Source organism: Schistocerca nitens, chromosome 6 (assembly GCF_023898315.1).
Source record: "Schistocerca nitens isolate TAMUIC-IGC-003100 chromosome 6, iqSchNite1.1, whole genome shotgun sequence".
In the NCBI taxonomy this organism is placed as follows: Eukaryota; Metazoa; Arthropoda; class Insecta; order Orthoptera; family Acrididae; genus Schistocerca; species Schistocerca nitens.
Window position 1 is genome coordinate 308429555 of NC_064619.1, and position 24987 is coordinate 308454541.

General features: G+C 40.2%; 1 protein-coding gene and 1 pseudogene across 1 annotated transcript in view; both read right to left on the reverse strand.

Moving 5' to 3' along the window:
* LOC126263339 (regulator of G-protein signaling 17) overlaps nucleotides 1–24263 on the reverse strand; it is a 461202-nt gene extending 436939 nt beyond the window's left edge. Inside the window, exons 1-2 of the mRNA XM_049960428.1 lie at nucleotides 24193–24263; nucleotides 23899–24057 (exon numbers count right to left, since the gene is read on the reverse strand). Coding sequence (XP_049816385.1) covers nucleotides 23899–24057; nucleotides 24193–24263 — 230 coding nt within the window. The remainder of the gene's footprint in view (nucleotides 1–23898; nucleotides 24058–24192) is intronic.
* Nucleotides 4957–5073, reverse strand: LOC126263990 (5S ribosomal RNA; annotated as a pseudogene).
* Nucleotides 24264–24987: the final 724 nt, after the last annotated feature.

Below are 24987 nucleotides of genomic sequence, written 5' to 3' on the forward strand. Positions count from 1 at the left end.
AGGATTGCAAAACACATTGCCACTGAAAAATAACATGGCACACAGTTATCAAAGAATTTGTGACTGAAAAATTAATTCAGCCAACATCCAGCTCTGCTAGAGAGGTTTGCCACTCCTTAATTATGGAGTCATGCATGACTAAATCAATCAGAAACACAAGAATAAAAAATAACAACTTTGAACTTGGCAAATTGAACGTCAACCAACAAACTGCTTCAGTGAGCCATTCCACTGAACATTAGACATTAAAATACATGCATACATAAAGAAAAATTTCAGAAAAAAGTGTTTGTTGTGATACATAAAAGTTCAACGATAGTAATTATAGAAAAATAGCTGTCGATAATACAAGAATGTTTTCATAAACATGTACATTTTCGAAATTGTGAACCACAAATTTTTATTTACATAAGTGAACCATCAGCCCTATCGTACCTATTGTTTTTAATCTACTCTAAAAGCCCAGCTTACAACTATATGAAATGGTACTATGTCACTGTGATAAATATATTTCTAGTATTATTCACACAAGATGTGGGATGGTGATAGGTAGTATTCTTTCTAGTCTAATGGCAGACATTTTCACCAAATATCTGGAGAATAAAATTTCCAATTAAATGACAATATCGCACCAAAGGCAGCTTATTATAAAATATATACATACAGGGTACAATCATAATGCAAGATAGCATAAATGAGGAAACTAAGGCAGAATACATCAGTTTCAGCAAGTTATATAAACAATTTCAAAATAAAATTGACCATGAAAAGAATGGGACATTTGACTTCTCTGGTAGGAGCGTAACGAAGAGAAACCAGACTCGCATCAGTATATGTATATAAAGGAAGTCCACTATATTAGAAACTACACTATTAGATGTTTCACCCAGCCTATCAAAATATTTGTATGCATTTCAGGATGCTATATCTGATGAAACAGCCAACCTGTTTAACAAAACGAAATTTAGAAATAACTTCAACACCAATATTGATATACAAAGAAGCTTAATACAGGACGCAAATCAGGACAGGAATAAGGCACAAAATGTAATAAGTACATTATCACTGTCCAACTGTCTTGGACAAGTCAGAATACAGTTAAACATCTGATTGACTGAAGACACACAGGGTGTGCTTAAACGAAGTATAAAAAATTTTAGTGTTTAGAGGTGAAAAAAGAAAAATTTTTTATGTGACAGAAATGTCACAGGTGCAACGTTTTCCCACCAGGGTTCCACGAAGGGGCTGACTCCCAGTGATGACCAGAGAAGGCGTTCAAACTGACTTGTGATGAACATTGTTTTAGAGATGTTGCTGAAATGGTCTTTTACATTAATTCACAACTGGGAACTTCGTTCTAATGATAATGTAAATCGCTCAGAACAAGCAGGTGTTTCACGAATAATGACTGCAGTTTCAGCCAAATGAGTGGAGGGACGATAGTTGTCTCGCACACCAAACTCTTCATCTCCTTTCATAAGAGCAGCCAACAGGAGTAATGTTGGGAGAATATGATGACCACACTACTGGCACGCCTTTCCTTATCAGAAACTGGGCAAAATAATTTCTACACGTTCTCTGACATTAACGACAAATTTTTGTGGGTCTCTGCCTCCAACATTTTCGGCAGTACTTCATGAAGAGGGATACGATAATTTCCCCCACCGAGTGTGTTAAGCACAAGATGGTCGTGGTCTTTACCACCCCAAACCTTTGTTGACGGTGGAACAAACGAGTTGCCGTAGGATGACATTTGCAGCAACATCTCTCAAATAACACTCAGCCTCGATCGACTGTGACTCGCTTTTGGATGTCGTTTACACTGTCGCCAATCAGTTGGTGGAGAGTGCTCCGTATTTTGTGGAATGTATGTTAGAATGTACCACATAAAGAGAAAGCTATGTATTTGGCCATTGGCAGCACTGGAAAAATTCTCAGTTACTAAGTAATCTTGACTCATAACGAAAACATCAAGTATGACCATAGCTAGGACAATAACTGCTGTAAGTATAAAATACTCAGTGATTTTCCACGTAATTTTGGGCGGGAAGAATTCTCCATGCAGTAGGAAAGCAATGCTTGTACAGCCGAGTCTGGCAGTGGATAACTTATTTAACAGTGCTATATTGCTTAGGTTAAGTATGATGTAAATTGCTTATGTATATTGTATGAAGTGACTGAGGGTGAGATCCCAGAGCTCTAAATACATATTACACATAAAAGTTAAACAGGACGGTTTTAGCGACTGGCAGCTTTCAAATAAATTGAAATAGCTTTAAAACACAACAACATAGTTGTGGTAAAGGAAACAACGTTAAAAAGAACATTTAATGTAGATTATTAACAAATTACTTAGATTTGTAATCAGAGACATACAAGGTCGATCTAAAACTAAATGTGTAGCTAAGAAATCACCGAGAGACGGAGGTACTACCTAAAGGAAGACGAAAGTACTGACTAACAGGAAATAATTCAGCAGGGCAGCAATATTTCAATGTTGACGAAATGCATAGTTCTAACAATGGGACATTTAGGAGTGGCTATGAACTGAGCCAGCAACAACGTATTATTTCACAACATTTTGGTTGATTTGAACACAAAACAATGATGGAAATATTATTCGGCAGTTACAAAATTTGAGAAAATGTTTCAGTACGAGGATGCAACTGATGTGGAGTTTACAAAAAGGTTAAATAATTCGAAATGAAAAACTCCCCGTGTCTCTAATTTTGCTCAGACTGGAATTAATTGAACAGGCGGATACTAATCACTTTCTCAATGTTTGACAATACATGAATTTTTATTGAACGCATGTAACTTTCGAATGTATGTACTTACCACTGATGGGCAAGTTGTAGAGAAGAACAGACTCCTTCTACTATCCAGTCTACGGAAATACAAGCTATCCCAATTCACTTGGTCTTTTTCGTAGTTCTTCTGATGGCCTGTCGAACGTTATTGTGGGCTAGTTCGAAGAAAGAAGGCGAATCCCTTGAAACTTCTCAAGGGATATAACGAAATTTGCGATTTCTTTATATCAAATTTGGAAGATTTTTCATTTTACGCTCCACATGCTGAAAAACAATTCCAAAAGCCATGGAAGTTCATTTAGTAATTATTTAGTCCAACTTATACCTTAACAGATAAAACATGGGAAACATCAAATACTATTAAGGCTCATAGTGCAGTACTCGTGAATAATGTATACTTAACTAGATATTTCGTCAGTTAGCAAATTCTATACAAAGCTGCGATAAAAACTATGGGCAAGTACCTATTGAAGATCCTACTCTTGTATACTACCTCTAGCTTTTTCTTTCAAATATCACTGTGTTCTCCTGCGAGACAGCCGTGAATGAAATTAGGATTTCATTACGATCGCTAAATTGAGAAAGATATCGAAGTGCTTTCGGAATGTAGCATTTACTGTTGAAGAACTGGAAAAATTGAGGGATGGATTCTCTTAACAGAATGCAAGCCTTTATGTCGCTTGGAAGTCGCAGTCCTTTTTATGAAGGGGATCAGTTCTCCACTATAAATAAAATTGTGCTACACTTGACTTAAACATATATTTTTCACATATACGCTGGCGCGCCAATAACATGTGGTACTAAATGCAGAACGACATAAAATTCAGTGCATTTAACTAGTGATAAATCACAGCTGAAATGTGGGAAAGAGAAAAGGCGAAAAAATACGTAACAATATGCTACTGAGCTTCTAAAGCAAACAGTTAATACACATCTATAACAGGACACATAGAGTAAAACATTTAACTACCCTATAACTAGAAACACATCAACTTTTTAAAATGTCAGACATGCACTGCCACTAAATACAACGTGACAAACTATGATTTAGTTTGCTGTTAATTTCGATGCGTCAGTGGACATGAAAACTGAGGAGAATGAGGGTGACAAATTTCGGTAGTCAGCGTTACTTTACATAAAACTCTCTAACGACGATCGAGGCCATGAGAACTTCTCATCAAAGATGTCATCCAGAACGATATCACGAGAACAGAAATTTGCTCTAAGCTAGCGCAACAGGAGGAAACTCGCTTTTTTTGTTATCATGTGACGTCTGGATTTTCCTGTGGTTGAATGATGAATGTTATGTTTTCAAATATCTGTGTCGATTAACGATACCATTTTCCGCATCCAGTGGAAAGAAGAATCGTCAGTGTGGTAGCTCATTCCACTGTATATAATGTCTGTGAAATAGTTTGTATTATAAATCGTAATCGGTGTATTGTCTGAGAATGAACGTGTATGTGTGTGAAGAAAAAATGCCACACACAGCCGTCGGCATAAGATTTCTCGCCCCAGTTCAAGACAAAAGTGTATCTAGCATTACACAGTCCTGCCAACAGGTTTAACAGAAATGCAATTAAAAAAATAAAAAATAAACAAGACTCTGGAAACGCCGTAACTGAATGCGTTGTGTTCGAGAACGGGTAACACGATCTTTACACTGTGCTGGGGATGTCCCATTAACGCAGTGAGACGAGGCAAGGCCGAAGAGAACGGATATGGAGACTCGTCGACAGGCGAGTCACTATCGCGCTGAACATTTTTTTTTCAATTATCCACTGTTATCAAACTGTATCCAATTTAGACCCTCAGAATGTGGCATCTCGTGTGCTTCGTTTTGTTACTGTGTTACTATTACCTTTATTTGAACATTAAGACATAACATGAACTTACAGACGTAAACGACCACTTCGTTTCATCCATGTCACAAATTTAAAAAAAAGCACTCCGTCTTCAGGCCACTCGTGGCCTACCGGGACCATTCGACCGCCGTGTCATCCTCAGAGGAGGATGCGGATAGGAGGGGCATGGGGTCAGCACACCGCTCTCCTCGTCGTTATGATGGTATTCTTGACCGAAGCCGCTACTATTTGGTCGAGTAGCTTCTCAAGTGGCATCACGAGGCTGAGTGTAGCCCGAAATATGGCAACAGCGCATGGCGGCTGGATGGTCACCCATCCAAGTGCTGGCCACGCCCAACAGCGCTTAACTTCGGTGATCTCACGGGAACCGGTGTAGCCACTGCGGCAAGGCCGTTGCCCATGTCGAAATAAAGCCAACAGAAAATAATCATGTACACGGTAACATCGTGTGTATCCAGTGCGGTACAAAAAGCTCAATAGATTGTTTACACCAGATTACATATTATGCTACACACACTAATTCCGTTCTATACTTTTGACGTCTACGCCTGTCTTCATAGATGATCAGAGTGAGCACCTTACATTTGCAAACACTTCTCCAGTAGTAGGATCATACTTTGCTAAACCCTATCCATCACACCAGCATCGGCCATTGCCGAAGCGGCATGCAAGCGAGCCATTACGTCGCTTACATCTATGGGTGGAGTACTACAGACTAGTTGCATTAAGTGTCCCCACAAATAAAAATCTAGTGGATTAAGGTCTGGGGAACGTGGAGGCCAGAACATTGTACCCCCACGATAAATCCATTCGCCTGGAAACGCTTTATTTAAATAGTCACGTACATCCAGTCCAAAATGTGGTGGTGCAGCATCGTGCTGAAACCAAAGCTGTCGCCAAACACCAAGTGGGACTCTCTCTAACCCGTCAGCCAAAGTTTTGCAAATGAACCCACGATACAGGGTCGCATTCAACTTGTCCGTCGATGGGTAAATGCCCGAAAGCACTCTTCGCACGATTCCAGCCAAAACGCTTATGCCAAAGCTTGCCTACGTTGATCCAAAGCTGGCCTGAAAGCCACGTTCACGGGCGACATGTGGGATGTGTTCCGTCCAGTAATGTCTATTGTGGGGCTTGAAAATACGTCCATGAGTGATGCTAGATTCGTCAGTTCATATCATGTTATTTATAAGACGTTCGTTATCTTTCACTTGGTGCGAAAAGCATTCACAAAACTGTGGTCGTCGAATGCAGTCTTCCGGCCGTTGATGTTGAGTTAACGTGTAATGATATCGACGCAATTCTTCATCTTGCGACACTTCAATAACCAGTCTTTAAGTTACGTGGAACTGCCTTGCGATATCGTGGGTACTTCGCTGAGGTGACTGGTAAACGATTCCAACAATCACGTCCTCTGTACGTCTGATCCTTGTATGACCTCTGTCCACTATTTGTGGACGAAGATCAGCGGTTCTCCAAAGGCGTTGCTCCAGGCAACGAACAACATTCTTATCAGGACAGTACCTTTGAGGGCACTGTGCAGCATACGCACGAGCAATAGAAACAGCAGCAGCTTTCGCATCGGACGCACCCAGCACCAAAAGCATATCGACGTATTCGTCTTTTGTGTGTTTCATCGTGAAGCCGTCCTACATGAATTTGACAGGATCAGTTATGATTGTGCACTACGTGGCTGACAAGAACATGAATGCAGTTAAATGGATCCCCCTGTCATGTGATAGCCTGTTGTGGTGTGACAAAACGATGTCCTGCTTATAAACGACAAGAACTAGGGAACGGACGTCTAAAAAAGTAAAAAGGAACCTGACGAGAATTCGAATCATAGCTCCATGGTGGATGTGGGTCTGATATCCCAGCAGTCTACTCAGTGAGCTGCGACGGCTGGTACGGTAGTGCTGGCTGACACAAGCTCCTCTCTAGGTTCCGATGCACTGTACTATGTGACAGCGTCGCCAGCTCCTCGTTTTCATACACGAGCTTTCAAAATGCATCCCATCTGAATTTGCTGGATAAATTTTTGTCTTGAATCTGGATGAATAATCGTATGCTGTCCTCCAAGTGATGCATTTTTCCTTCGTACTGTATACAGGGTGTATCATAATTAATGGCGTAATCGCATACAGTTGAAAGTACACGATACTAGAAGCAAAATAGTCTCAGTAGACATAGGGTAGAAAATGCGTATCTTAAGAGCTACGAGCAATCTTTCGATACTGTGAAGCAAATCTCTTCTACTGCAAGCTCTTTGCTTTCCACATTTTGGGAAGTAATCGTACGGACCAAAACAAGAAGAAAATGTCCAGTAAACATGAGCTCCAAAATGCTTACCTTAAGACCTATGAGCACGTGCTCATCTTCGCTACTTCGAAACACAACTCTTCCAATGAACAATTGATCATAATTTTTAAGGTATGCATTTTAGAGCAAATGTTTACTGGACATTTTTTCTTGTTTTGGTCCATACTTCTACTTCCCAAAATGTGGAAAGCAAAGAGCTTGCAGTAGAAGAGATTTGCTTCACAGTATCTAGGGTGAAGAATTGCTCGTAGCTCTTAAGGTATGCATTTGCGACCCTCTGTTTACTGAGATTTTTTTGCTTCTAGTGTAGTGTACTTCCAGCTGTATGCGTTCACGCCATCAATTATGATACACTCTGTATATATTTGTGTAAACTATTTACCTACAATAGAGTAAGAAGTTTCTGGAAATGTGTCCATGTTTTATGGAAGTGATAGGCGTAACTGTAAGACATCGTGACATTTGCAATCTTGCAGTAAAGAAAGGTGGTCAAGTTACGTGCATAGATAAGGTATAAAAGGAATTGAGCAATTGTTAAACAGAAAAGGTTCAGAAAGAGTTTGTAAACCTTTTACTTGGAGAAGGGACAGGTTCCTGGACTTGTGCAGAGAACACCCCTATATACATTAATCTTAAAATGGAAAGAAATATGCCTGGATGAAAACAACAGAAATGTGTCCCTGAGGACATCGAGTGTAGAAGGCATAGGGTCGTTTAGTTATGACATTTTCTATAAGCATCATGTATTTTATGCCGAAGAATTATAAAAGATATGGATGTTCTGAGCTATTTATCTGAAGGTTATTGATAAGTATCCATTCCCGTAGGCAACAGACACCGTCTTATGGAATTAAGAATGTAAAGGTAGCACAAGGCCAGCTTGCGTTATGTCAGACATAGGTCTGCATGGCACAAACAAAGTAAAAAATGATTAAAAAATTGATTATAATATAAACATACGTATGTTATGGCCACTACGGATTGGCGAAGAAAACTAAAAGTAGGCTGAAGATTGCCGCATTCTCTCCTTATTCACTGCAAAAAATCTGGCAAAAAATGTGAGTTGAATGAGCTTTTTCCAGCGGTATATACTTCCATTGTTTGTACACAGAATAAAACAATTCTTATTTTGTCCACTGGAGAAAGGTTTATGTTGTTACAACACAACGAAAAACTCGCGCCACATGACATTCAAAAAAATTCTGTACAAAAAATGGACATATAACTTAAAAAGGAAAGAAAAAAGTGACAGAGCATAATGGCATGATTGTGTTAAGTGCCATGCGCTCTACATTCCATGCAGTCGTACAACTGGCCGTAAGCGACTCTGTCGCCGTTGCTACTTACGCAATGTATCATGCCACCTTTCGCACACTTACCATTTGGTCCTATAAGGAAAGCAAAAGAGAGAGAGAACAAAAACAGTTTGAGTAGTGCAGAGATACAGAAGTTGTGTACATGAGAGGCTGTATCTTAAGCAGCTAACCGTTTAACCGATGAAGGCGGAATATTCTGCATCGTCATCGTCGTTTAGGATAACTGACAAAAAAAGTAACTAACTCATAAAACTATCATTCTTTATAAACGCAGAAACATATACGCACGTTTCCATAAATCAAAAATTAACAAAAGACTGTGTAGTCATTTGGCAGTAGTTTTCTACAGTGTTTTTCTCACTGTATTCATCATTGCCTGCAAAGGTTGGATCATACCTGTCTCCTTTCCTGATTCTGAATGTCTGACTATCCCGAAATTCCCAAGTCATACGGATACATTATGTAGTTTTTTTATATACAGTGCGGAGTACCATTTTGTAGATATTTAAATTTTATAATACTGACAATTAATAACCACTTTATTTCATATTTTACTGAAAAGAATGCGTGCTTTTAAGAATCTGTGTCAGTTTACAAAAGAAATCTTCTTCAGGCTCGATGCATATCACAAGAAGTGTGCAACTAATGTAGATACTGAATCTATCCAACATTTGTTGTACATCAACCACCTCCACACTAATGCTGTAAAAAGTATACATAAGAACAGAAAATAGTTATCATGCACTTTCTCAATAATAGTAACTCATGGTGGGAAAAATCGTGTTTAAACCTTGTGGACGCTGATACTGACAAGAAATTGAATTGTAGAACTGTAAATAATATGCAACAGATATTCCTGTTATACAAGTCTATAGCTTAAAAGCCTTATGCGTCACGTGATTGCCAGTTTTGGCAGTAGCTGTCACGAAGGTTACGCTGCATGCTTACTTTCATTCATGTCATATGGAACGATGTAATGGGACAGTTCCACACTAAGATATATAGTAGTCAACGCTTTAGAAACCGAAATAAATAATATTTTCTGGCATAAATTTCCAAATCTTTTGTAGAGAACTTCAAATAAAGAAAAAAGTAATAATATTCACAGGTTATTTATTGACCTATGAAATTAGTCCTTAACAAGAAGACATAAATTCAGAAATGCAGGGGCATTCGGAAGAATAGCTCTGAACCTGGGTTTAGCAAGCAATATAAATATAAATATCAAAATATTCCATCAGCCTCCAGTGATTCAAAATAGTTGATAAACGTGGAACTAAGGAACATATCAAATGAATTCGCAATTGCGAATAATGACTATCATCAGCTGTATAATGGAATGACGACAATGAAAATTTGTGCCGGACTGGGACTCAAACCCGGATTTCCCGCTTATCTTTTGGCTATCCGTGCGGGACTCGCGGCCAGACCCAAACTTCCATATGTCGTGAACCATGCGTCTACGATCTGTTCTCTCCCATACATTATGTGCGTTCCCGTGCAGATTAAACGTTGTACTTGAAAGTCGTATGCCCGATATCGGCAGATAAATACGATAATGCAGTGCCAGCATTATTCTGATGGTAATGCACTGAGGCGACCACAGCTGTTATGAAACATATCAGATGAATTCGCAATTGAGATTAATGACTACCATCATCTGTAGAATGGAACGACGACATGTTTCAGAAACTGTACAACTGGAGCATAGAGTTGTATAGGAGAAATACGTGAGGCATGGAAAAACTTTAAACGAATGAACGACTAGCATTTCAAATATTGTGCTATGTCAGACTTGAACATTTACAAGTATATAAATATGTACATAACCAATAGCCGAGAAAGTCTTACAGCTAATGTGAAACGTGGAAGCAAAAACTTCAACAACCAAGATCGCTAATTATAATTTTATTTTTGATGAGTGGTTTTGACAAATCGAAGTTACCATTATCGGTTCTTTAAAGCACACAGTTCGCAAACATCAATCGTAATAAGGTCAGACACAGTAAGATGGCGTACATATTTTCAGAAAATTGATATCTGCAACATCCATTATATACCTCTCACTACATGTCCATCATATCTACAACGTAGCGTGTCCAGTCGCGACTGTCATTCTAGGAACATGCAGAAATTGATGGTCCGGCATGTCAATAACAAAACAATATTTGCTAAAATATCATGCATATTGCACCGACTTCACAAGCTCATATTAACACAACAGATGAAAGAAGACTAAGCATCACAAGTCAAAGCAAAGATGTTTCACACTACCAGCTGGTGGCAATGTTGTGGCAGACATTCAGAAATAAGGAAGTCTATAAGTGCCAGCATACAACCTAACATTATCGGTAGATTAAACGATAGCGATGCCATTTCAGTACAGACTACCAGTAAGATCTAAAACAGTTTTTAATAATAATATCTTTGAGCAAGTATGACATTTAAGATATCTAGGATGCGACATCACGTATGAATACAGCCATGACGTGGACCAAAAGTTTAATAAATTTACTTCAATATGTGGAAACATCGTAAAAAGTTGGTCTGAATGAAGCTGAAGTTTAATAAAAAAAATAGAAGCACGATGCCTTACTTATGGAACTGAAGAATGAGTAACAGCAAGATGTAAGAAAGTAGAATACAGGCTCAAGAAATGAGATTTATAAGAGGAGTAGAAGGATGTTCAAGATAAGATTGAAAAAGAAATGAAGATATAAAGAATGATTTAGGACTATATAAACTAAACGAAAAAATAATGGAAAATAGAAGAAAATAGAAGAATCATATAGACTGTATGGATGGAGAAAGATCTCTGTAAAGGCTGTCAATTATAAATGCACTGGAAGAGGAAACGTAGGAAGACCATACAAGAGATGGAGTACTGTAACAGGCAGTTTGCTAATACGTGAAGTGAAGAAGAAGAAGGAGAAGAAGAAGAAGAAGAAGAAATTATAAGGCAACTACATTGTGGGAAATATATCGTCACTGAGTAAGCTTACAGATTACTTAGGCGTCTAGGCGATAAGAATACAGAAAAAAATGGACTAAGTACATGTCATTATGTATATCAATAAAAACGGATAACCACTAAAATATTGCATTCTTGAAATATTATATACAAATCACAGTATTACAGACCGATACAAGTAGAACAACATCTAGGTGCGAATGTAACAAGGTGCTTGAAGTTTTGGTGTAACGAGCATTTAGTTAAAGACCAGAAATTAAGTAATGAATAAGAGCAAACTTATAATTTGCATTATGGTGATATAAGTACAAATCAAAGTAACAGTGATTACGATCTATAAAAGTATAACAAAACACCATAAGAAATCGTGGTAGTTCGTAGTCTAGGTGCCATTAGCACAAGGTAGGACACCGGTATCGTGAATTATACCGATAATATATACATAATTACAGTGTTTAATTTTCATAATATGGAAAATGGGTAACATGTAATATCATCAGAAAATATATAATACGACACAAGGTGTCAGTGTTAACGTAATTAGTTGTAAGACCTCGAGCACCATGTTACGTTAGCACCTCATCTTGACTTGTACTGATATTAGTGTATAATTCTGTGATTTATATATAGTGTTTTAAGAATACAATATCTGAGTTGTCCCCCTTGTTACCTACATGCATTGTGACATGTTCTCTTTATCACCAAGATTTCCACTGGTCTTCTGTAAACTTATTTTCCCTCTGTGTTTGCCTTGTAGCTATTTGGCTATATAGGCAGTAGGTAGTAGAATACATTCTCTAATACTTTTATAACAAGTTTATTTTTAAAATTTTCCACAAAAAATTAATGTAAAAGAAATTTGTTATTTGAATATACTCCGGTCTGGATTACTTGTGTTGAACAATTACGTACTATAATGTACCTGTTGCATTCTTTTGTCGACCTCTTGGATGTAACTTCTTCTTTATGCTTTATAATTTACGATCGCATTTCTGTGTGTCTATTACTATAGTTGCACCTGCTAATAGTTTGTAACATCTTTTCTTTGACATGTTATCCTGAGTTATCTTTCGTCTGTTGTGCGAACATGAGTTTGTGGAGTCGGTGCAATATGTATGATATTTTATGTCAACCTTGTTTTACTATTGACATGACGATGTATCACTTTGTGCATGTTCGTGGAATGACGTGTCGCGACTTAACACGATATATTGTACATATGATGGAGATGTAATGAGATGTATTTGCATAAGGTATGTTGAATATATCCATTTTGTCAAAATATATACCCCAACTTATTGTAGCTGACCTGATTATATTGTAATTTGTGATCTATTTGTTTTCAGATCCAGTGGTGGCAACTTAGATTTGCCGAAACCGGTCAATAAAAAATGAAATCATGATTAGTAATCTTTTCTATTGAAGTTTTTACTTCTACACACATCACATAATGTTATGCATTACCCCGTTTTCCAGAACTCCTGAAGATAGTCGTTGACTGGATATTGTATCACAGACAGACTCCCTTTGACTGTTCAGAGATGTCACTAAGCCCGCCCAAAGATGTAAACAACCATTCCTGAGCAGCCCCTATTGGACGGATGGGGTCCGACAGCCGATCAGCTCCAGTCATTTCGACCGATGACCGTCGCAGTCTGGTCCCTTGAATCCCCCAAAGCAACCAAGTCCAGTCATTTCATCAGGAAGGAGGTACACGGCTCGTGTTGTCTGTAGTTCAATCATGCCTAGACGGTCAATACCTCGGTTCGATCGCGTTGGAATTGTTACTTTGTGCCAGGAATGGCTCCCAGCAAGGGAAGTGTCCAGGCGTCTCGGAGTGAACCAAAGCGATGTTGTTCGGACACGGAGGAGATACACAGAGACAGGAACTGTCGATGACATGCCTCGCTCAGGTCGCCCAAGGGCTACTACCGCAGTGGGTAACCACTACCTACGGATTATGGCTCGGTGGAAACATGACAGCAACACCACCATGTTGAATAATGCTTTTCGTGCAGCCACTGGACGTCGTGTTACGATTCAAACTGTGCGCAATAGGCTGCATGATGAGCAACTTCACTCCCGACGTCCATGACGAGGTCCATCTTTGCAACCACGACACCATGCAGCGTGGTACAGATGGGCCCAGCGACATGCTGAATGGACCGCTCAGGATTGACATCACGTTCTCTTCACCGATGAGTGTCGCATATGTCTTTAACCAGACAGTCGTCGGAGACGTATTTGGAGGCAGCCCAGTCAGGCTGAACGCCTTGCATCAATGCAACAGGACGTGCTAATGGGTATTAGAGGTACGGTGTGTACAGCAATCTGCACAACCACCTCTGAAGGTCTCGCTGTGTGGTGGTACAACATGCAATGTGTGGTTTTCATGAGCAATAAAAAGGGCAGAAATGATGTGTGTTGATCTCTATTCCAATTTTCTGTACGGGTTCCGGAACTCTCGGAACCGAGGTGATGCAAAACATTTTTTGATGTGTGTATATTTCATATTACTCTAGATCACCCCCACGCTTGAATGATGTCAAGTATATATGTTATAGATTAGTTTCATGTCATTTAGAAATAGACACCGAAAAGAAATACGGAGAAAAAGAAAAAAAAGAGCATGTAAAACAGACCACTATGGTGCTGGATGTAATAAATAGGTACGCATAGATGGAAAGATACACGTAATAGGAGAATGATTTGAAAGGCTGACGGTAGCAAACATTACATTTCGTCTACAACCACGCATAATGTAAATGAAGAACTGTGTTGTCAGTGAATTCGCTTCCCAGTGCTCGTAGAATCTACAGCAGCAGCTACCTGTTCCTGAGCTCGGACAGGTGAAGCGTTGCTGCTGCATAAACACACAAGCGTTCCAACCACTGTCATCATGGCCAGACCTCGGTGTCTCGCATCTATCCTCCAAATCTCGTTCGTTCTAGCACTTGGAATTTTCACAACAGGCAGTGTATAGCAATTTGTAACATCCCATCATATTTTCAATTTATCTCCAGCTTATTCTTTTCTGTTTATTTGCATGTTTATTCATCTCTTTACAGTTCTATGATATTGTCTCCCTTCTTTCTAATGTCTTAGGACCAACATCTGAGAAGTTTTATAACTCTACCGAACTCATCGGGTAACGGTAACCATCAGCTTTCCTGGAGTTAGAAATCGACACTTACTCATAGGTAGTTTTAAACTGAAGAATAAATCGAAATCTGAAAGGCATACGCATGGACAGCAGGATGACTGAGGTAGCATTTCCCAAATGTATTCACTCAACTATTCAGGCGATCATTCTCCTGAAGAAGTAATAGCACAGCGTCAAACAACTTACGTCACATTTCGTGCACTTTTTTTCCTGTACGACAGTAAATTTCCGTGGAAATTGCACCTAAAGGAACTGTGTCTGACACGATGAGGCCTTTGTCACCATAAGAAAAAGTCATCACGTGTTTTAACCGCTTACAGGCTACGTCGCAATTGTTTTGGGCTGCGATTTCAGCTCAGATCATCTAGCCCCAACGCTTCACCTTCAACGTGAATCTCTATTTTAACAAGACTATGATATCCACCCGCCCCTCCCTCTGTTCAGCAGTAAAGCACTGAGGAACCCATGGCGCAGTAATATTTCTTTTGCTCAAAGAATATGTCAAAATATGGAAGACTATAAATAAATCCCCTTGGACACACAAAGTTCTTCTGTGTCGAAGAGTACCTGACGCACTCTTATTATCCCTGCAGCAAAATGGAACGCTAGAACAAACATCGGGCACTATGCAAACGATGTACGATAGGACCAGTATTCATTGCGTCGACTCTACGCAATGCCGAGGAAGAATTACTTCCTCCGTTTCTAAAACCTGATCGTTCTTCAGATATTAGCATTTCGATGAGACTTTAAGTCTTGCATTCAAGATATTGCCATATAATTTATAGTTTGAATCCAGGAGGTTTATTCCTCGATAGTTACTACATTTATTTACAAAGATGCTGAGGGTAGATTATCATACAGAATAACATACTTTTCGTCGCCATTAAAAAAATGAAAAAGAATAGCAGGCGAATGAAACTCAAATAATTAGAAATTTGGATCAAATTATTTCATTTCGACGTAATTGTTCCCAATATTTCGAAAAAAAAACGTTTCAGTCTCATACATTCTACGTAAAGTAAATATTAGTCACGATGCTGATCGAATGTGAAGTTCTTTAGTGGGAGATAAGGTTGGCAGCTCTAATCAAACACAAGCTGTACTGTTATTTAGTTTTTCTGCACTATTTCTAATAAATTTCTGCACGGGGAATGTATCAATGAAACCCGATGTTTAAATCAACGAATATTTCACAGTGGAATATGCTTTGACAGTTCCTGCCGTTGATAAGAGATACCACTGAGACACGACCTAGGAAATTGCAGACAAGCATAAACGTAACAACGGTTATTTCTTACGTGAAAGGTATACTTCCAATGTAAGTGACTTTTTATTCATTTGAATCGTTGAGGAGTGAGAAAAGGAGGCTATTTGTCCTAAAGATACAGATAGTGTTGCCCAATCCTGGAGCAGTTCTGGGGCTTGTGTACAACAAAGTGAACTTTTGTAACACCACAATATTTTCATCGAATCTTAAAGGACATCGAATGTACGACTATTTGACACAGAATAGTTATTCTATCGAAATGCCTTGTGTCCGGAAAATGAAATCTTCCGTCAAACGCCAAAAAGTTTATACAGCAAGTACTATAAAGTCTGCAAGATAAAATGGATATTTCTTAGAATACAGCTACTTTTTGATAAAACTTATTACGTACTGAAAACGTCATCCGATATTGACAGAAATTAATTGACATGTAACATATGACGTGTAAAAGAAATAATTATGTGATCAATAGTCACACCTTGTCGCCTGCGTGTGGTTTCATCGTCCTTCAGCCATTTTCCATGATGCTCACTACAGTAGCTCACGAACAGCCGACCGGCTTCGTAATTTCCTAGACTCTCATTCCCAGACAGTGATCCATAATAATATGCCCTTGTCAAAGCTGTTAATGTCAGTGGATTTCCCACTTTGAGTCCTGTATCATAGTTAGAGTGATTCCTCATTCATCTCTGCTCCACTTATATACTTTCTTTACCACATTAACTGGTTGGAATTTAATTCTGGTGCCGGGCAACGGTCTAAATGTTGTTGACCCATCAGTGTAAATTTACATATAAAAATCAAAACGAAAATGCAACATTTCATATTTCAACGCCATAATCATCTTTTAATAATTTTGTAAGTTATATGTAATTGTTTTCTCTTTTTAATTACAAGTGAAATATCCTCTGCCAAATGTACTCAGGCACTGTGGTGAATGCAGAAGACTTGGAGGCAAGCAGCTCAGCAGCTCTTCTGTTGACAAACAACTTGCAGGGGCCGTGCCTCGTCCGCAAGACTTATCCGTGCTTGTAGCGGCCGAAAGTGCAGGTACCCAGCCGCGCATATACGAGGGCTATTCGGAAAGTAAGGTCCGATTGGCCGTGAAATGTAAACCACTGCGAAAATCAAGAATGTTTTATTTGCAAATTAGCTACTACACCTTCAGCTACTTCTCTACATAGTCGCTGCACCAATTTAGGCATTTGTTATAGCATTGTACCAACCTTTCTGTAACCTTGTCATAGAAGGTATCTGCCAATTCTCTGCAATTGTCTACAACTCGTTGTCTGTGCCAAAATGTTCTCTTCATAGCCAGCAGTTCATGTCAGCAGAGAGGAAACTCAAGGAAAACCAATTATGGCCCTTCCCATCGAAAATGCTGCAGGAGCATCTTCATTCCCTCTGCAGGATGCAGCTGAGTGTTGTCACGAAGCAGGAAATGCGTGACAGTCATGTTGTGTGGGCTGTATGACATCAGGCGAAATATCTCGCCAGGCTCTCATATCTGGCTGGAGACACTATTTTTTATGCATCTTTACGTGCTCATGTGCGCTCAGATCTGAAAAGAGCGACGTGACACGAGCGATAGACACACTAGAGGCACTGCCCAATATATATGTGAAAAACTTCATTTTATTTTCAGTATGGTTTCCATTTCGCTCCCGATAGTGCCTTACTTTCCTAATAACCCTGGTACTACAACATGTCGTTTCCTTTTTTGCATATTTTAAATCTATCTGTCTGAAGACCGTGGCCTTTTGTACTGCTGAGAGCCCTCCCCCCTCTACCCCTCCACAGTCATAGAATACTCACCACAGCACAACGCGCAAGTCTGGGGGGGTCTGCAAAGTGTCTTCCTAACAAAGTCAATGGCGGAAGATGGACACACCATGCCTCATAGTCTGCACAGTTGAGCATCAAACATCCTAAAACAGAACATCGTACTTCTTTCAGCCTATACAAGGCTTGTCCAGCGTTCCTGTTGCGAAGGAACTGTGGTAATAGCTATTGTGTTTGACACTCTCTGCATCCTGCTCTAATTTGTAGTCTGCGTCGCTGTTGCTTCGATTAGGGTAACAAACTCAATCATAATGGGTACAGAGAGTCGTTCATTTGTTGATCGTGATGAAAGAAACACTTAGGACTAAATATTGTCTTCTCAGTTTTGCCAGAAAATTTGTGAAATTGTAGTTGTGTGACAAGAAGTACGTTTAGTCAGTCAGAATTCTACTCACCTAAACGTTCCTTAAAAGTAGTTGAACTAATGTAACCGAATTTTTCAAAGGTCCCACTGATTAGAATTGTAATTTTGGTACCTAAAGTAATATTAACCACTAATTCCTTTTGTGTTGTCTCAGCCTCAGTTTCTTGCTTTTAGATAATCCGTGAGGTTTTGAATACATTCATGAAAGAAGTTTCTACAGTTTCAGTCAGAGAGATAAATGAAAGTGATATGCAACTAAATGCTGCTGCGATATAATGTATTTTTATTGGACAGGTTGCCGTACTTTCAGTAACCATTATTTGTTTTTCAGCTTATATTGAGATCCAAAAAGAAAAGTGTTCGATCATTATGTAAAATACGTCAGTTGTGCACTGTCACAAATTATGCTTGTTATATAAGTGTTTTCATTTACGTTATGTACAATATTAATTGATAAACCAACTGGTATACTGATGATTTGGTCCTCTAGACTGACGACTGCATTATTTACGGTTTAATCGAACAGTTTTTGTTTCATGTAAGTTTTTCGTATACTTCTTTACTCCCTGTTGCATTTTCATTTTTTTTTTTTTTTTTGTGGCAGGGCGATGGTTGTCATTTTATTTCACAGTTCGGAAAAAGTTGCCCTATTCTACAATCTATCAGATGCTCGCCTGTACGCCGTATAGCATTTAACACATAATAAAAATATCGCAAGGTTTCCTGCCTTCATGTATAAGTTACACATATGACTGTAGGTATGTTTGACATAACTACAATCGAAAGCTCACAAAGAGGCAGAAACCAGGCAAAAACCACACCAATCCGATTTATACTCTAAAGCGAGGCTTACAAGCAACGCATTCATTTCTCGAAAGATCTTTTTCATGAACTGATACATAGTATGGGGTGGGCCATAAGAAAGTTGTGACTAGCGATCCTTAGACTTTGTTTTCTATAGAGTATTGGCAGTCAGTTGTGAAGATGACTAGTTCTAGTACCCATAAGTCAACTGACACTAGCAGTCTGGGGTCACCTTTCTGTTGTTACCAGAGAAACAATTAAAAGGAAGTTTGTTTTTATCTGAGAAAAAATTAATAAAAATTTAACTACAGATAGCATGTATTCCTGTTACAAACATGGTGAAAATTGACCATAATTACAGTGATTTTTGTGATTTGCTTCTGAAACATTTTTCAAATATCCATCCTCCAACTCGACAAGGCATTCGCAAAATCAAGTTAAGATTTGAAGAGAGGGGGTCAGTAACGTATCTTCCTCTTTAAGTTAGGCCAAAGTATGTTACTATAGAAGAGAAACTTAATGTTTTCACACAAAGTTTTGTGCAATCTCATTCACTAAATCTTAAATAAAAAGTCAAAGGACTATGGAAACCAAGAAGAAGATTTTGAAACGTTCAGAAAGAGCTTAAATTGAAACCATAAAGGCCTACTTTACTTCAATGCCTAAATGAAGATGGTCTGAATAGGCGTAAGGAATTCTACGACTTGTACATAATCCGACAAGAAGCCGACCCTAAAATTTACAAAAGCATTCCGTACAGTGACAAAGCGACTTTTAAGAGTGAATGGCAGAGTGAACAAACAAAATCTTTTCTGTATGTACATCTTCATACAGATGGTTGTAAGACTTCGGCTGTTAGGTCAAATGTCAAATAAAAAGCCTTTCAACCGTCCAAATTTCCAGATTGTTATTTTATTGAGCAACCAGTTCTCCTTCAAACACGCTGACCGACGTGTAGGAAGATTCCCAGCTCTGCTCCAATTAAAATGGGGACCAGTGACTGGTATCTGTAGATTCTTGAGAAAGCGATCACTTCAATCATTACCTGCCAAAAGTCGGCAGACATTAGAGGAAGTCGTAGAAGGTAAAAATTGTAGGGATAGATAGAGAGTAAAATACATACAACAGTTAATAGAGGACATAGTTTGCAAGTGTACTCAGATGATATAAAGGTTAATGCAAGCGAGGGATTCATGGTGGGCCTTATAAAACCATTCAGAAAGCTGATGTCTCAAAACAGAGTAACTTCTGCTAATTACTTATGTACGTATGCTTCCAGAAGTGGAAAATAGTCCACTTTTTGTATATCTGTAGCCGTTTAAGGAAAAGTTGTTATGGCTACAAGACGATGATTTTCTAACTGAAAACACTGATACATCGTTTGGCAGATGCATTACTATGGTATCCATGATCCCCAGACACCACACATATCGATTTTCAGTCTGAGTTATAGTAAGATATGAGGGTAATCCCATCCAGAATCTTGATGTTGAGCATTTGCAGGAACGAATCCAAACAGAATTTAAAACCCTACAGTCCTGGAAGATTTGAAATCTGTGTTGTTTGATTAGAACAGCTTGGAAACCAGTTTGTGCACCTTTTGTGGGTTTGTTGTGCTCTATATGTATTTCTGTATTCATAGTAAATTTTTGTTTTTTTAATTAGTATTATTGCATCAAACGCATTTCTGACAACTGGTGTATGACCCAACGTTTATGTTACAAAAATCTATATTTCCTAAACAAGATTTCATTTCAATAAGCTGAATTACAAGAAAGTAATTATTTGCTTTACATTAATTTAATTGAAGAGATGTGGAAACATATTTTTACTAGTGACCCACCCTGCCTTTGCACAAGTATCGGTAAATGTCTTTGCCTGGACGACATGGCTGGCATAGCTTTCGTAATTTGTATACGCGAGCAACACTTTTCGACCGTTACAGAAGAAAATTGTAGGCACCTTCGAGCGAAGTCTGTAGGTTACGCATTACAATAGCAGAAAGTGATAAAGTTGGAAAAAGTGACACTTTACGAGTGCTGTTCAATAAGGAATGATCAGAATTTTTTATGGTCATAATTTCTCGCGCTAAACACGCCGTAGTAGTTTTATTGCTGTAATTCCTGGTTCCCGCCTGTGAGAGGCAGGCTAGGTCAGACACGTTCAGTATCACCTACCGCTGCAATGGAGGTAACACGCGAGGAACAATATTCAGCTGAGGCCTATACAATGTTACAGGAGGCCTATGGAGAGAGTGTTCTTCCCTACAAACCAGCTCTAAGGTGGTTTAAATGTTTAAAGAGGGGAAACAATCAGTTTCAAAGGAAGGAGGACCCAGTGCTCCAGTTACTGCTCTTACGGAAGAAAACATCAACACTGCTGCTGTCATTGTGAGAGACGATCGACGAATTACCTTAAGATCACTTTCCGAAATTCTGAATATTTCATTGGGTGACACCAATATGTTGCTGACAGAAAAGTTACACATGACACGTGTTTCTGAGCGATTGGATCCTGAACAAAGGACATTCCCATGCAGGTGTGTGTACAGTTAAAGCTGATGTTAGAGGAGGATCCGGAGTTTCTTTCAAGTGTAATCGCTGCTGATGAAACTTGGCTACATCATTTTGATCATGAGAGCAAAGAGCAATGCTCAGTTTGGAAATATCCTTCATCACCAACCCCCAAAAAAGCAAAAGTGGTTGCTTCTGCTGGGAAAGTTATGGTCATCTCATTCTTTGATATTCATGGAATGGTTTATCAGCATGTTGTACCTGCACACACATCAGTAACTGGTAAATACTACAGGGGTGTCCTGAAAACATTGCAAGTTCATATCAAGCGCAAAAGACAACATTTCCGAGAAGCAGGCTGGATGCTGCACCACGATAATGCGCGGCCGCATATTGCTAATGTTATTGCTGAATATCTTGCAAAAAATCAACGTGAAGTGCATCTCTCACCCTCCCTATAGTCCGGATTTAGCCCCATGTGACTTTCTGTATTCCCTAACATGTATTTGAAGACTGGCAGAAACGCCGGGAAAAGTGCATCGCATTCAGGGGAGATTACTTTGAGAAGGACCATCAAAATTATGAGTATGAGTAATGGTGTGTTGTCAGAAAAAAATTATGGTCATTCTTTATTTTACAGCCCTCTTAATTTGTTGTGCAGTTTAACACTGTCAACTATGACCTGTTTAAGAGCGGACAGTGAGTGCAGTCTTTGCAGTTTCGAAAGGTGGGTGTCGGGAATGAAGTACGTCATGTGTGGCAGTTGTATGAGGGTTGCCCAGAATCTAATGCACCGCATTTTTTTTCTCAGCCGAAAACAATGCTACGGATACGAAACGTTACGTATGTATTATTTGAAGTCTCCTGAGTGAGCGCGCAAAGTTTCCGTCACTTCCGACGGATAGCGTAGCTGCAGGACAGTTTCAAAATGGCCTCTGTAGGTGATGTACGTTACAAGCAACGTCCTGTCACTGAATTTCTCATTGCAGAGGAAGAAACATTGAGGAATATTCACAAACGCTTGTGCAGAATCTATGGGGCATCTGCTGTCGACAGAAGTACATTTAGTCACTGGGAACGGAGGGTGAGGTCATCAGCAGGCAGTTCGGCGGAGTTCTACGATATGCAGCGGTCGGGGAGACCATCCACCGGTGTCACATCCGACATGTTGGGGCGAGCTGGTGTTTTCATTCGTGAGGACGGACGCATTACGACTCGGCAGTTGGTGCCGAATCTGTCAATCAGCAAAAAGTGTGGATGCAATCATCCGCACTCTTGGACATTCAAAAGTGTGTGAAAGATGGGTCCCACGGTGTCTAACAGTGGCTCACAAAGCGCACAGAAAAAACATTTGTCTTGATTTGTTGCAACGTTTTAAAGCTGATGGGGAGGCATTCTTGTCCAGGATTGTGAGAGGTGATGAAACCTGTGTTCACCATTTTGAGCTCGAAACAAAACGACAGTCGATGGGATGGAGCAATTTCCACTCCCCACAGAAGAAAAAGTTCAAAGCAACTGTTTCCGCTGGTAAGGTCATGATCACCATGTTCTGGGACTGTGAAGGTATTATTCTCATTGATGTGATACCAAGAGGTGGTACCATTAATTCAGAAACGTATGTCAACACAGTAACAAAACTCAAGACGCGGTTCCGGCGAGTTCGTTGTCACAGCAACATAGGAGATGTATAGCTGCAACGCGATAGCGCTCGGCTCCACACAACTCTGAGGACTGGTAAACACATCGTGAAACAGGGTTGGACAGTGTTACCCCATCCACCGTACAGCCCTGACCTAGTCCCCTCGAACTTCCACTTGTTTGGGTCAGTAAAGGATGTCATTCGTGGAAGACATTTTGAGGACGATGAGTGGGTGTTTCACACAGTGAAGCACTGGCTCCGCCACCAGGAAAAGGATTGTTACCGACAGGGCAAGCAAGCCCTTGTTTCACGATGGAGGAAGGCCTTAGAACGAGATGGAGATTACGTGGAAAAATAAGGTGTGTACATAAAATACCATTCTTTCGCTTGTGTAATTCTCATTGTGTTCAATAAAGAATTGTTAAAGAAAAAAATGCAATGTATTACTTTCTGGGAACCCTCGTATGTTAAATAGTATATGACGACACTATGGAATTTTCACTTAATAATGTTCTATACAGGCTGTGTTTACTAAGATAGACCAGCTCAAATTCAACCAGATCGAGTGCAGAAATATATCAAGCGTTGTTTTCCGCTAAAGTGGCGAATTTCCTGACCATGTAAGTCAGTTTTTAACGTTGGAAGCCAGTGAGCTCTTCTGAACGACTCAGACTGCTGTTACAGTTTCTCTACTGATGACGCAATACTCCACGCATCCTTCCGTACTTGCTTGTTCGTCTCTGATAAAATCTAGCACTGTATTCTTAACTACATAGAGTGTCCGGGTACATTAGATCAGATAGTGTATTAACTCGTTCCGTATATATTTGTGATGGCCATTATTAGAAGTACCCCTGTACAAGTGTATATGAACACCGCTGAATGTTTTAGGAGAACACAACCGTGTTCCGTCAAAGGCGCCAGCTAGAGCGATAGCAATACGCTTCTCGGAAGAGTTTTGAAACATGCCATGTTTTGCGAATGGATGCTGAGCGCTGCAGCAGAGGGGCGGGCGGACTTACCAGGAGCAGGAGCAGCAGCAGCACCAGCAGAAGCAGCACGGCTTTCGCTGCTGCGGCTGCCCCGCCGCCGCCGTCGCCACCTGCTTGGCGCCGCCAGAGTTGGAGTTGGGAGGCTGAGGTTGGGCCTGCGTCGAGGCGCCCCCACCACCCCCGCCGCCACTGCCACCCCCCGCCGTGCCACCGCCGCCGCCTCCGCCGCTTCCTCCACCGCCCGCGCCACCGCCACTTCCACCGCCGCCGCCACCACCGCCGTTGCCGCCCCCAGAGCCGGCCCCAGAAGCGGGGTTGGACGACGTGCTGCCCCCGCGCAGGCGGCAACCAGAGCCGGAGTTGGGCCGCTCTCCCGGCTCAGTCGCGTTCGACATCTGCAAACACTGACGCACAAAACACACAGTCAGACACCTGCTGCCCCTATCACTGATATTTATGTGGAGGAGAATCACAGGGTTAGTCAAAATTACACTACTGGCCATTAAAATTGCTACACCAAGAAGAAATGCAGATGATAAACGGGTGTCCGTTCGACAAATATATTATACTAGAACTGACATGTGATTATATCTTCACGCAATTTGGGTGCATAGATCCTGAGAAATCAGTACCCAGAACAACCTCCTCCGGCCGTAATAACAGCCTCGATACGCCTGGGCATTGAGTCAAACAGAGCTTGGATGGCGTGTACAGGTACAGCTGCCCATGCAGCTTCAACACGATACCACAATTCATCAAGAGTAGTGACTGGCGTATTGTGACGAGCCAGTTGCTCGGCCACCATTGACCAGACATTTTCAGTTGGTGAGAGATCTGGAGAAAGTGCTGGCCAGGGCAGCAGTCGAACATTTTCTGTATCCAGAAAGGCCCGTACAGGACCTGTAACATGCGGTCGTGCATTATCCTGCTAAAATGTAGGGTTTCACATGGATCGAATGGAGGGTAGAGCCACGGGTCGTAACACATCTGAAATGTAACGTCCACTGTTCAAAGTGCCGGAAATGCGAACAAGAGGTGACCGAGACATGTAACCAATGGCACCCCATACCATCACGCCGGGTGATACGCAAGTATGGCGATGACGAATACACGCCTCCA